Here is a 13984-nt window from a genome sequence, read left to right as displayed (position 1 = left end):
ATTTCATAGGCAGTTGGCTATTGTTCAGTTATATCCATGCCAGTTTACACTTGGGAACTGCTCTGCGGTGAATGGGGGAATGCGTGTTTTTATCGATACCTCGGTGCAAGACTGAGTCTATTAAAAGAACGAAATGACACACCACCTACTCAAACACCAAGCGGTTCGTGATGCTTCCAATCTCCGAGATGCTGACCTGGACAGTATCCACATCCTTTAACCATGCAGGTGGCTTCATGAATGCTGCAACCCCGCTCGGAGAGCCCGTGAGGATCACCGTCCCAGCTCGCAGCGTGGTGCCACGGCTCAGGTGGGCGATGAGATCTCCGACACCAAACAAGAGGTCATTCAGCTGTGCCCGCTGTCGCTCTTCACCGTTGACCTTGGTCACCAGGGTGAGCTGATTCACATCACCCAGAGCAGTAGGCGAAGCGATGACGGGCCCCAGGGGCGCGAATCCGTCGAAGCTTTTGGCATATCCATGTTGCTGTCCGCTGATCTCAGGAAGTTGCCAGTACCGACTGCTGACGTCGTTTGCTGCAGGGTAACCCAGAACATTTTTAAGGGCGTCCTCGCTCGAAGTCACATATTTGCAATCCTGGCCGATGATGACGGCCAGTTCGCCTTCATAGTCCATGTTGGTACACTCTGGGTGGACATGGAAATCGTCAAAGGGCCCGCTCAGTGCATCCGGCGGCTTGGTGAAGACGGTGGGATGCTTCGGGGTGGGGAAGCCAGCCTCCGAAATATGTGTCTTGTCGTTGAGGCCAATCCCGTAGATGATAGAAACCCGCGGCAAGGGACTCGACACCTAGAAGAGAGATGAGCTACAGATCTCAAGCGTTCTTAATAAAAACTCGTGACTCACTTTTGATATCTTGGCAGTTGCTGCGGTTGCCATCAGGTCCCAGGCATCATCTCCGGCGTACACCGGAACCTCTTGGCCGACCGGGTCCCCCGACGATGGCGCTTCTCCATAGAGGACACGGCCACTGGGATCTTGGAAACGGACCAGACGTTCAAAATTGTTCTTCATGTTTGCTGTTGATCGATCCCTAGCTATCCTTGGGTGGGGAGCGGGATCGGGCTCACTCTAGTTGTCTGGTCTCTTTAAGCAGTTATTACCTTGCCAACCGATTGGTTCGGAAAGCCGGTGTGCTGGCTGGTCCGGCGGAACGATGATTTAGTGCCGCTACGTGCGTGACCGAAGATCCGTTGACGTTTACTTCAAGATTGTTGAACACAATATACCACTATGCCATATGGCAAAAGTAGAAGATACCTTCTAACAGGTACCGAGGCATCAAGGGTCATATTGCTGCACGACACACACCCCATTTTGCAAGGAATTTATTCCGGCGAAATGCTCTGTGAGACCCTTTGGCCTAGCAGTAAGCCGGTGTTGGCAGACTTTGTCATGCACTAGCTCCAGGCAACTGAAGGCGAGGTTCGAACCTGCAGCCTTCGTGGCTCGCGGTCTGCCTATGCCGGCTTAATCAGAGCAGTTACAATGGAAGTTACTGGTGGTTCACCTCCCGGGCTCATAACTGTCGTACAGAGCGCCTGCGGTCACCTTGAAGCATGAAAAACGGCAGTTGAAAAAGCCTTGTTTTTCTGAAAATGAGGGCATCGCCTAATGCGGTGATCTAACACGACACAGCACTCACATGATGCCCTGTTGGTCCTATAGTACTCATAGGCCAGAGATCATCTTGTCGTTTCGTTGGATAGTCACGCGAGCCCGTTAGTCCAACTGGCAGTCTCTCTATGAGAGGGAACAAGATGATGGTTAAACCCCAGACGTGCTCAGTTCTGAACGGCGTGACCCCCTCATGTGGGTGGAAACCTGTCTAGGCTTTCTTTCCTCTCCCTACCTCCCTGCTCGGCCACCCTCCCATCCCATCCCAGGACGCTGCAATCAGCCAAGTTCGGGCGTCTTTGCCCACACTTGGTGTGAACGCTTGCGGGGGAAACGTAGGGAGTAGCATTTAAGCAGGGGTCACCGGTCTCGTGTGGCTAGTCAAGTCCGGGCGGGGCTCCGGGAGTCAACAGTTCAGTTCCGGACTCCGGCCGATCTAGTAGTCAAAGGTCTGTCAGATTTGGGGTGGGTAAAAAAACAGCAAGCTAAAGCCGCACGTGGACTTGAAGCCTGCTCGGATAAAAGGATGGGTTTGTGGGGTGATATGTGACATTTCACAGTCGGTATAGCGGCCTTCGACTTGTCCAGCTTCTGCGGGGGCGGCTGGTCCGGATCTACAGCTAGCCCCGACTAGGTAGTCACATCTCTGTGTTCTCCGTTCTCCGGCCTAAACGCCGTCCGGAAGTCACATATCTCTTCCCCGGGACAACCAACCAGGATCGACATTTTGTAATCAGAGACCTCGCCCCCTGATCGTATTTGTCATAGACGCTAGCTTCCGAGGCCTCGCTACTGCCCCGAGAGGTGCGACGGTTCGGATCTTCGAGTCCTATACCGACAAGAAGAAGGAGGTTGAGCGAGTTACTTGGAGGCATAATTGAGTTGACTAAAAACATCTTGCGAGAAGCTGGAGCTCAGTCTCCTCAACTTAGATCCAGAGGAGCAACATAGGGTAGGCTATTTTACCAATACATTGAGCCGGTGATTTTGGTCGATTCATAATAAAACCTGTGAATATTTCTTTTGATGTGTTGGTAATTCCAAGATTAGACTCATGCATTCCTGAATTTACTCATTCTCTTCAACTCACCTGTGTACTTTGACGAGGATGTCGTCCACGCAACATGTATCCACTCCATCTGCCCGTTGAGATGCAAAACTCTTGTGATTTCAGTCTATCCCTCAGCTACTTTTCTTTGGCAAATACCGAGTTGATAAAGTCAGGCGTAAAGTTGCCCTCCGAGTCCAGGTCTTTCTCTGCCTTTGACCAAAGATCCATGATGACTTGCTTGTGACCTGCAGAGCGTGGCTTAATATCACATTTAAGAATCTGTCAGCCCATGTCGTTGCACTCGTACACAGCTGACTCACTCAAAATCCTCAGGCCTCACAATCAGACCCGGCGTCACGGTATCGCGGTTGATGGGCACGATGGCACCCCCAAAGTCTCGTGCAGGATTGATGGTGAATCCCCGTAGAATACAGGAGATGGCGAGGAATAGGTTACGCTCGGCGACGTGGAAACCAGGGCAGACTCTCCGCCCTGCACCAAAGGTAAAGTGAAGTCTTCTGGGAGAGTCTTGGCTGATCGCGTTGTTTTCAGTCAAGGTCGTGTCGCCAGTTTGTCGCATGGGGTTGAAAGCTCTCGACTCCTTGAATCGTTCGTGATTCAGTGTCCAGACCTTTTAAGAGTCAGCCAGTCAGTAATTGCCACCATCACTCATCAACGGAAAACACCAACATTCATCATCACCATGGACCCCTTTGAAATGACCATGCCGTTATAAACGTCGCCTTCCTTGGCCGAGTGAGGAACAGCAGCACTCAGCGTACTCGGTGCCCCTGGTTGGTCTGTCAATATCTTTTTCTCTGTTTCCATCTCGGGTTGAAAACGCACATCTCAAGGTTTCTTCCACAACACCGCGAACATAAGGCAGATCCTTGCGGTCATTCCATTCTGGAAGTCGGCCGTTGCCGATGACCGAATCGATTTCCTCTTGGGCTTTTTCTGAGCTTCCGGGAAGAGAACCATGGCCTATTTGCGAGTTAGTACCATCGCCGTACAGCGTGCTCTCATATATGTACCTTGATGAAGCCTAGGATTGTGTTGGCCGAAATATTCCTAGGAAGAGACCGTTAGCCTTGACTGTTCAAGACAGAGCCAGGGACGAGAAAATGCTAACATGGCAGCCCCAAAACCATGGGCCGCATTATGGGCTATCTGCCGATCATCGAGCCGGTCTGCGTCCTTATTCAGCAGCATATCGCCGATGAAACCTAGTAATCAAGTTCAGCACACGCCGATTTTACTCCATGGGTCTGTTGACGAACTGGGACAAGCGTTTCCACTTTCTATCCTCTCCTTGGCTCGGTTCAACAGTTGGGTAAAGACACGGTTCTCTAGGTTCTGGAGATCGCGAAGCTTTCTTTTACTAGGGAGCATCCAGTAAGGCAATAAATGATAATGGGGACGTAAAAAGCGATAGAAATCCACCAGTTGAAAGTTGGCGGCCTCGGACGTAACGTCCATCCACTGTCATAGTTAGGAGATCTTACAATGCCATAAAGCTCAGGATACATACCTCAAGCAAATCCTTCACGTAGCCTGTGTCGGTTGCTGGAGTCCAACCGTAGAGCAGTGCCGTGGAGATGCTTGCTGTATACCGCTGCACATGCTGGACCCAACCCTCAGGCCGGACGGCGAGATCGTTGACGAGCTGCCTACTGTCAAACGCCTGGTATGGAAGATATCTGTCTGCTGACTTGACATTAAGACGGACGTGGTACATTTTCCTCTGCCGGCGCCAGATGTCGTCATTGCTACAAGCAAGAGTCAGTTTGCATCATATCACGCTGAGGAGGTTGGGGACCTCACTTGCGAAAGGCAATGTTGAGGTTATCGCCAAAACTCCGAATGTAAAGGTCTGGACGACAAGAGTAGTTACTGCTCCTCTTCTCGATGAGGTCTCTGACCACAGTAGGATCATTGAGCAGGAATAGATTTTGCCCTCCAAGTTTCATTGCCGTTATAGGACCATCTTCACCTCTTGTTAGCTCAACTCGTGAATGTCGGTTATGGTGGGGTTCTGACATTGTTGTGCCAGCTTCTAGAATTCGAGATGAGAGTTTTTAGTTGGCATTTGATGCAGGTTGCCAAGAATAGGCAATGTAGGGGGCCCTGGGGCGGTTGTTAGCGTCTTGACATGCATTCAAAGCACAACAGCGAATCTACCTGGAGGGAAGCTCTTGGGCCTGCTGCCATACTGTAGGACTTTGGTGGCAAACAAAACCAGGCACAAGGCCGCGAATGAGTAATAGTAAGAGTATAAACCTTCTGCCGTGGCCATGATGTCTTGTGATCAAAGGGGCAGCAAGACAGCCATCATTTGCCCCCCAACCATCCTAGAGAACCTAAGGTTTAAAGAGGCAGATAAGGTATAAGAATGTAGTAGTTTCTTTTAGGGAACCAACTTATATAGTCAGGCGGCGAGAGTAAGGGAGATCCTAGGGTAGAAGCTGGAAGAAGGTAATAGCTTAAAGAGTATTCGTAAAGTTATTACGGCCGAGGCTAAGGCACTAAGCCTAATACAATAAAGGACAAGGGTACTAGTAAATAGGCAAAAAGATATATGAAGTAGGGATAGGATAGGTTTAAGTGAATTTATATAATACAACTTAGTATTTTCAGGTTTATTACTAGACGGAATCAGCTAGTAGCTAGGTAATTAAAAGTTAACCTCTCCTTATCATATAGAAATATAAGCCTCCTGTGCTTAGTATAGTATAATAAAGGTTCTCGATTTATAAACCACTTTTAATAGCTCTTTATAAGTATAATATTATATAAAAACAAGCTAAAGTCTTCAAGATAGATTATAGTACTTAACTTGTTAGAGAATACTAGTTAGTATAGGCCTACTTAGGAAGCCGAGGCTAAATGAATTTCATCTCAGAGCAAAGAATTAGCCATAGACGTGGTGCGTAATGCGTAATGCGATCAGATAGACTAGGCGAACCAGATCTTGGATTCTCCGCCTCAGGTACGCCGGATCGTAGTACTAAGTAACACCTACGTTCTGCCACATATCCTCCCCCTCCAATCTTCGGTTGTTCTTCATCTCAAATACTGTTGGAAAATGTCTTCTGGTACGTCCTTGCCCAAGTAGTGCGGTATTCGCTCGTACATCTCCCATGCGCTGTGCCGAAGAAACCTTGTTTGCTCCCTGATCCATTGCTCAAACTCATGTCTCTCGATAGTCTCACCATTCTTCTCCTTCTCAGTCAGGGTTGCCAAAACAGTGTCAACACGTCCTCGCAGGCGTATGAGCTTTTCTTGCAGGAAGACATTACAAAAGACAGGAAGATTGTCATTTGCAAGATCCACGCTTCGAAGTGAGGTGTACTGATCATCAAGGTTAGGGTCTGCAAAAGCATAGCTACTTACCATACTTATGCGCTCTGGCACGTTGACGGCTCGCAAGGCAGCGTGCTCTGTGCACCCTCCCTGCATAATAATAGCCCCGCCGATAGTTGGGCTTTTGACTTTAACAACGGAACCATTTCCAGTCCTAACGGCAGTCTCGCCCCCTTCCATACCTCTCGTGTCACTGAGCATGACAACGCAGACAACAGGGACCTGGTCTTTGTGCCAAGAGTCGATTGGTATGTCGTCGTAGGAAGACTTCTGTATTTCCCTGGGCAATAGTGGAGTCGCAGGAGTCTCTGTGAGATTGTAGACTCCGGCTAAGCCTTCTGGGCCAAGCTGAATGTTGACCAGGCCTAGATCGGCTTCTCTTTTCAAGAGACGCAACCCAAACCCAGCTGCCTTCTCTACAGCAGCCTGGGTTGCGGGATGTTGCCACGCCTGGAGTGTGAACTTTGCTGTCTATGGGTTTGCATAAGCTAAGAATCTAATATTCTTTTAAAAATTCTGTTGGAGGGAGAGGAAACTACCAACCTTCTCGTGACCCGCGATGTAAGCAGGGGCACGATCCCAAGATCTGAGATACTTGTCGAGAACTCCTTTACTGAGCATCTCGCGGCGCAGAATACGCACTCCTTCTTCAGAGAAGAGAGGAAACGGGTCCGTATAACAGAGATTAGGCGCATTCTGTGGTTGCGGCAGCCCTAGGTCCTGAAAGGTGTGGATTTGGGTAGGTGGCCGGAAAGCCAGGTGAACCTCGGGGTCGAAGTCTGGTATATGAGGGTCGCCAAACACAGCTGTTTCTTGCGTACGAGTGGTTGCTGGAGCCATAGCACAATTTGCTGATGATATGTTGGGCGTCTGCCAAGAAAGTATAGCTTTCGAAAAAGAGCTTCGTTCGCGCTTCTGTGATAGAAGTTCAGAGACCTGCCTATTAAGGAGAATAGTTTCACTACATGGCGTAGTTAGAGCGTTCTTATCATCTGCTTCAATCCCCGCGACAGCCCTGCGGCTACATGAGTTATACCTAGCTATTTAGGACCAATTAGAGAGTCTGCTGCTAAACTTTCCGAATTTGGTGAAAAAAGCCCGCTATTATTACCAGGCTAACTAACTATCCTTGGCTTCACTATCCGATAACATACCCACAGATAAGAAACGGGCGCTTACAGGCCTCAGGGGTTTGAAATGTTAATCATTAACCAACCAAAAGGTGCCGATCCTTTCTTCTCCATAATAGCTTGCGCTTTGAGAAGGTATCTACCATCTCTCGCCACCGATCGTCAAGTCCCCTGTCGGAGAAGCCTAGAAGTTAATCAATCAAAGGGCTGGAATCACCCTTCGACTTGCACTTTCCTCGGGATTCGGTGTTAAGAACCGCTACCCCGCGCCAAGCTAAAATGAATTAGGAAATCGCATCCTATCTTTCCCCATGACATGACCTCTCAACAACGGATGATAATTTAATCATCCACGGGGTAATCACAGGGAGTCACGTGGCCAATAACGTGGGATGAGAAGCTTGTAGCTGAGACACGAGCGTTCAACCAACCATCGATCTAGCATTCCAAACACTCGAGCGATTACACGACAACAGCTCTGCGACACTTATCCGTGATTTAAATACATGGTGGTGGGAGAGTTTAGCCTCGTATTTCAAGACCTCAGTTCCCCTTCTCTACGAACAAGTCTCCAACAATGGCTCCAGAATCAGACGTGGTAACAGCGATAGCGAGAGGGTCCAAGGACCTACATGACGACACGACAAAACAAGATGTCAGCACAGGCATCGTAATCCCAACGCTGGTGGAAGGAGAAATGCTCACTACAACAAAGTGGGAGATCTGGTCGTGGTACGCCTATTACATCGGTTCCAATGGACTCGCCTTGTTCAACTTTGGGCCGACTGCCTTCCAGAATTTACTCGACCAGGCTGCATCCAAGGATACCGGCCTTTTGCCTTTTGCCGGCCGCGCCAGAGATATCAATAGCATCGTCTTGCTTGCCAATGGCATCTCTTTCGCCCTACAGGCTATTCTCTTCCTCATCATCGGAGCGTACGCCGATTTTGGAACTGGACGACGATGGATTCTGCTGGTCTGGTCCATTATTTCTTATGGAATCGGCTTTGGCTGGTTGGGCGTCCACGATCCTAGCAAATGGCAAACGGCCACAGGCTTATACATCGTCGGCCTGATCGGATACCAAATGACACTTACATATTGGACTGCCGCATTTCCCTCTCTGGCCAGGAACCTGCCTCAGCTAAGAGACGCCGTGCTGCAGTATGAGTCGGGCGAAATCACGCAGCAGGAGATGGATCGCAAAGACGAGGTGGAGAGAAGCAGACTGAGCAACGTTGCATTCTACATACAATCCATCGGCGAAGTCGTCATCTTGGCGATAATTGTGGGCATCATGTTCGGCGTCAAGGTCGACAAGAGCGTAGCGAATAACAATCGAGGGCTCTCGGTGCTAATCGCTTTCGCTACAGCCTGTTGGCTCATTCTCTCGATTCCTTGGTTCATCTTAGAGAAGAAGCGTCCGGGAATGAAGGTCCCAGACCACTTGAACATAGTGACCGTCGGATTTTGGCAACTTTGGAGGGCCCTTGGGCAGGTTTGGCACTTGAAACAAAGCCTGATCTACCTTGTCGGATATTTCCTCCTCGGCGACTCTCTCAACACTACTGTCACAGTCATTGCCACGCTACAGAACCAGGTTGTCAGCTACGAGACTCTTACCTTGACTTACCTGCTCATTGTCGGTATAGCCGCCCAAGCTATTGGCATTGGTACCTTTTGGCTCATCCAGAAGCGATTCAACCTCAGTGCGAAATCCATGTTCAACGCAGTCATGGTCTCTATTATACTCTTAGATGGTTGGGGTATGATTGGCAACTGGACTGACAAGTTTGGGTTCAAGAACGTCTGGGAGATTTGGCTATATCAGGCTTTCTATGGACTTTTTGTGTGTCCCTGGTACAGCTATTCTCAGATCATGATCAGTTCTGTGACTCCCAGAGGACACGAGTTTCTCTTCTTCTCTTTGTTTAATATCATTGGTAAATCGTCCAGTTTTATCGGGCCGTTTATCAGCAGTGCCATTATCGATGCCACTCCTGGTGGTACTAATAATAGCGCACCATTCTACTTCTTATTCGCCCTGAGCTTGGTCAGTGCTATTGGTATCTGGTTATTCCTCGATCTGGAGAAGAGTGCTCGAGAACAGGAGACTTTTATTATTAAAGAGAAGGTAGATTTAGATAGGCGAGGAGCTAGGCAACTTTAGTGCTTCCTACTATATATTATAAACATGCCTTACTCAAGGCATATTTTATTTATATAGCGTTAAATAGAGCGCGTTTTATATTAGCGAGTATTAAAAATAGGATAAAAAGAGTTTTATTTCTTTATAAAAAAACAAGGGTTAGATTACCTGAGCTATCTTAAGAGTTAAAGTTAATATTATTTATATTTAATAAGAGCTTAGTTATATTTTTACATCTTGTGTTTATAATAAGTAAAAGTAATATATTACTTAACGTACATAATAAGCGAGCGTCGCAGATAAGTGAGCGTCGCACTTTTCCCTCTTATATCTAACTTTCCATTTGATTAATTGATTCCTAACCACCAAATATGTCAGACTTGAATATAGAGGCTAGAACCCTTCTTGCCCTTTAGGCCCTTCAAAATAACCCTAAGCTAAGCATCTAACGCGCTGCAGGGACCTACCGGGTCTCTGAGCATAGGCTATGTCGGCGACAGAATGGCATTCAAGCTCGACTTGATATTATCCCTAAATTACGTAAACTATTAGATCTAGAGGAATAGATCCTTATTTAGTTTATTCTTAACCTAGATTTATAAGGATTTCCCCCCTAGCTATATGGTTTAAAAGAAATAGCTAATTAATTACTTACTAATTGCGATATATTATTAGTTAGTATATATTAGGCTTTAAACTTTATTAAGTAATACCTAGAGCTTAAGATATATTTCTTTTAGAAATATAACTATTAGAGAGCTAAATATAAAGATCTAATAGTTATTTATAATTAGTTTTACCTTATAGGGAATATAATCATAAAGTATAACGTATATGATAAGCGAGTGGGACAGACAAGCGAGCGGGACAGCTAGATTATATACTAAAACTAGGATTTTTAAATAATTCTAGAAAATTCATATTAAGCTAAGGAAAGCTAAAAATTAGAAGTTAGCTTAATTATATAATATATTACTAATCCTGATTTTTATAGATTATTAGAAAAATACCCTATAGGGTAGTTTAGAAAAAGTATATTCGCACTGTATAAATAGCTATTTCTCTATAAAGGAGATTTTTTAAAAATCTATAAAAATTAGATATACTTTATTTATGAGTTAAATAGCTAGAAATACTCTTTATAAGTTTCTAGCTATTTTATTAAAGTTTTTATTAAAGTTTAAAAATCCTAGTTTTAGTGCACAGTCTAGCTGTCCCGCTCACTTGTCTGTCCCACTCGCTTATCATATACGTTAGTATTTAATTAGATAATCTTTATAACTTTAATAAAATTAGCTTTCTTATAGGCATAATTATAAGTAAAATAGTTATTATAGGTTTAATAAGGCATTTAAAGCTAAAATTAATATAGCCTAGGAACTAGGAATAGATTATAATTATCTAGGCAATTAATATAAAAGGCTAGGCGATTAAGCTATTTATTATTAGCGCAGGTAAATATTACCTTGCTAATTAGTACTAAGATAATAACCTCCTAGGCGGTTAGGCTATTATAATAACTTAAAATAGCTAGACTAATAATAAGACTAGTCTTAAGTAGCTTAAGCACTTTGACCGGTATATAGCTAAGTGATTAAATAGTTGCTATTATTTCTTAATCCTTAATAGCTATGAAAGTCACTAGTCTATTAAATTTAAGAGATATTACGAGGAGAAAAAGGTTATTTAGCTTTATATATTACCTTATTCCTCTTACTTGCTTTAGCTACTTAACGTCGAGTGCTTTAGGCTGCTAAAGAAGGCTTATGGTCGAGAAATAGAGCATCTGATTGTTACGGGCGAACCCGTGAGGAAGGTTGTTTCCCCCCTGGAAAAACCAAGACCGGAGAAATCATTCTCTGTAGCCCCGCTGCGAGCCCTGCACAAAACCCGCAGCGAGATCACAGCTAGTTCTTTTCCTTTTCTCTCCCTTCCTTAGTCTTAGATATTTAATCAACTGGTTCACCTTAGCTGCATGAGCTCCGGTCTGACCCTAGCACTAATTAAATGCTTTATTACCTATATTTTAAAGACTAAGTTTTTTCTAACCTTCTATATAGTATATAAAGCTATTATAATAAAAAAAAATATTAGGGGGGGCTTTTAAAAGAGCTAGCTGTCAAATGTAATGATGTATTATCTTATTGTTCTCTATGTGTTTCTCGGCGAAGCCTCGCAAAGGGGAAGGCGCATTTCTGCGACTTCCCAATTGAGCCTAGTGTTATCACATGACACCCTTCAAGGCATGTTGCAGGCTATTACATTTGACACACCCCCTTAGGTCTGCCCAACAGGCTGACCTAACCCTATGATGCCTCTAACTGGCTCTCTGATATATGATTCAATTGATCCCATAGATCCTCCTTTATTAGTAGCTTCTCTAGTCGCTGCTCGTCTTTGGCGAGCTCTCGGCGATGACTCTTCTTAAGTAACTCCTTTTTATTTACTATATTTAGTTACTTCCTAAAGATCCTAAAGGGCTTATTAGCTAGGCTCTTTATTAATCTATTAGCTATTATCTCTATAAATAGAGTATAATTAATTAAGATCTTTTCTTTAGTGATAGCTTATTAAAGCTAGTAATTATATATATCTATATGCCAGAGCTTTATTTATAGCTATATAAGCTCTATAGTTATAAGTCATATAGTCTAAGTATTATTATATTAGATTTAAATTATTAAAGTATTTTAGTAGGCACTTATATAGCTTGCAGCGGATATATACTTATTAAGAAGGGAGATTTAAAAAAAAGAGATAAATTAGCTTATAAATATAGCTTTTTTTGCCGCACTTAAGAGGGCTAAGAGCTTTACTTTTATTATTAATATAATTACTATTATTTACTTATTAGCTCTCTATATAATTATCTCTCTAAATAGCTTTATTATAAATACTTAAGAGCTTTAATAGTCTAGTAAGTTATTAGCGAAGCTTATATTAGAGGTAACTTTAAGGGTATTATTTAATCCACCGGGGATTATACTAAACTCTAGGCAAAGGTGCTTTAAGCTATTAAGGTATCTAAGTATATAATTTATAGCCTTTTAATATAAGGGACCTAGATTTTAATTAAATCTCGCTAGCTAGCTCGCTATAAAGGTAATATCTAGCTAAGTTATTACTATAGCGTAGAGAATCTTATTAACCTTTACCTAGTAACGTACTTAATAAGCATGCGGATCAGATAAGCATGCGGATTAAAAATCTTAACCTCTAAGATATAAATCGCAATAAAAATATAATAAATTATTTAATTAATTAAAATTACTTATTATATTCTTCCCTAGATATCTTAATTACTACCTAATACGTTCTTACATTATAACTAGGCTTACCGCATATACTATAGCGCTGAACCCCCGGTCGCGCCGACCTTCCTTAACCACTACTTCTCGATGATTTAGCCACTACCTACGCACTAATATCCATCTAATCAATTGCTTGCCTTCCTTTATCTAGAGTTATCTTCCCTCTTTTCTATAGGCGGGTCCTTTTTACCCTCCGCCGCCGGCTTAATGCCTTATTTGCCTATCAAAGGTCTTAGATCTTAGCCCTCATCAATACCATCTCATACATAACCGCCTTTATTCCCTTAGAAAGAGACTTTAATGCTTCTAGAATTAATTCAGGAGAGCTACTTTTATGCTTTCTGATTCTTCTTTTAAGGTATTCAGACTAAGATTAGGCCTTAAGGATAGTCTTTGGGGTCTTTGAGACCCAAGGGTTAGAGGGGCTAGCCTCCTCCTCGGCAGGCGTTGGAGTCCGTAGCTACATATCAAGCTTCGAGACCACACTTTCTGGGTCAAAAGGAACAAGCCTAGCCCCTTTAAAGGCTACCTTAATATTTTTCTTCGTCATAGTAGCTTAAAATGCGGCGTAGAAGGCTAGGAAGAATTCGGTCTTTGAAATATAGGTTATAGAGCATCTAATTAGATGCTTTATTTCTCGACTATAAGCCTTCTTAAGTAGCCCAAAGCAACCGATATCAAGGGGCTAGAGTAGATGAGATAAATGAGGCGGCATATAAAGCCTAATGATCTTTTTCTCCTCATAATATCTCTTAAATTCGATTAAGTAGTGACTTTCGTGGCCATTAAGGATTAAGAGACGATAGGGACCAGTTAATCGGTTGGTTATGTGCTGATTGAAGTGCTTTAGCCACTCGAGACCTATCTCGTTATTAGTCTAGCCATTTTGAGACGTCGCAATAGCCTAATCGCCCGGGAGGTTGCTTTCTTGGTACTAATTAGCGAGGTGATATTGGCCCGTAACCACGATGAACGGCTGGATAGCCCGGCCTTCCGCATTGATCGCCTAAATGACTATAACCCATTCCCGGTCTCTAGGCTGCACTAATTTTAGTCTTCCACGCCTTTCTGCGCCTATGACGACTATCTCGCTCTAAATCAGGCCTATTATAAAGCCAGTCTCATCAAAGTTATAGATATCTTCTAATTAGATGCTATATTTCGTGATTATATTCTTAACGAGCCTAAACCAATTGCGAATAATAATTAGATCTTCGCATTTAGCCCTCTAATAGTTATATTTATGAAAAAAACGCGTCTTAAGCTCTAGGTATCGCTTAATGAAGTTTCTAGCCTAGCGCTTGCCAATAAGTAGCGCGTTGCGGTCGGCGAGTAATTAGT

General features: G+C 44.2%; 4 protein-coding genes across 4 annotated transcripts; 1 reads left to right on the top strand and 3 right to left on the bottom strand.

Annotated features, from left to right (window-relative positions):
- Nucleotides 1–145: 145 nt before the first annotated feature.
- Nucleotides 146–1036, bottom strand: LRP88_02054 (fumarylacetoacetate hydrolase family protein; the record flags this gene model as incomplete). The annotated part of the gene is made up of 2 exons (XM_083238725.1): nt 146–811; nt 869–1036. 2 exons carry the CDS (start codon nt 1034–1036, stop codon nt 146–148), a joined length of 834 nt encoding a protein of 277 aa, XP_083105320.1.
- A 1970-nt stretch (nt 1037–3006) lies between these two features.
- Nucleotides 3007–4986, bottom strand: LRP88_02053 (uncharacterized protein; the record flags this gene model as incomplete). Its single annotated transcript, XM_083238724.1, has 7 exons — nt 3007–3321; nt 3381–3481; nt 3537–3674; nt 4112–4172; nt 4222–4459; nt 4515–4677; nt 4872–4986. 7 exons carry the CDS (start codon nt 4984–4986, stop codon nt 3007–3009), a joined length of 1131 nt encoding a protein of 376 aa, XP_083105319.1.
- A 767-nt stretch (nt 4987–5753) lies between these two features.
- Nucleotides 5754–6893, bottom strand: LRP88_02052 (uncharacterized protein; the record flags this gene model as incomplete). The annotated part of the gene is made up of 2 exons (XM_083238723.1): nt 5754–6524; nt 6597–6893. 2 exons carry the CDS (start codon nt 6891–6893, stop codon nt 5754–5756), a joined length of 1068 nt encoding a protein of 355 aa, XP_083105318.1.
- An 867-nt stretch (nt 6894–7760) lies between these two features.
- Nucleotides 7761–9353, top strand: LRP88_02051 (autophagy-related protein 22-like protein; the record flags this gene model as incomplete). The annotated part of the gene is made up of 1 exon (XM_083238722.1): nt 7761–9353. One exon carries the CDS (start codon nt 7761–7763, stop codon nt 9351–9353), a length of 1593 nt encoding a protein of 530 aa, XP_083105317.1.
- Nucleotides 9354–13984: the final 4631 nt, after the last annotated feature.

The sequence above is a fragment of the Fusarium phalaenopsidis genome (genome assembly GCF_050370095.1).
Source record: "Fusarium phalaenopsidis strain FUZ10S chromosome Unknown contig_32284, whole genome shotgun sequence".
NCBI lineage: Eukaryota > Fungi > Ascomycota > Sordariomycetes > Hypocreales > Nectriaceae > Fusarium > Fusarium phalaenopsidis.
Note: the sequence above shows the minus strand (reverse complement) of the source record. Positions and strands in the feature narration are given on the sequence as shown.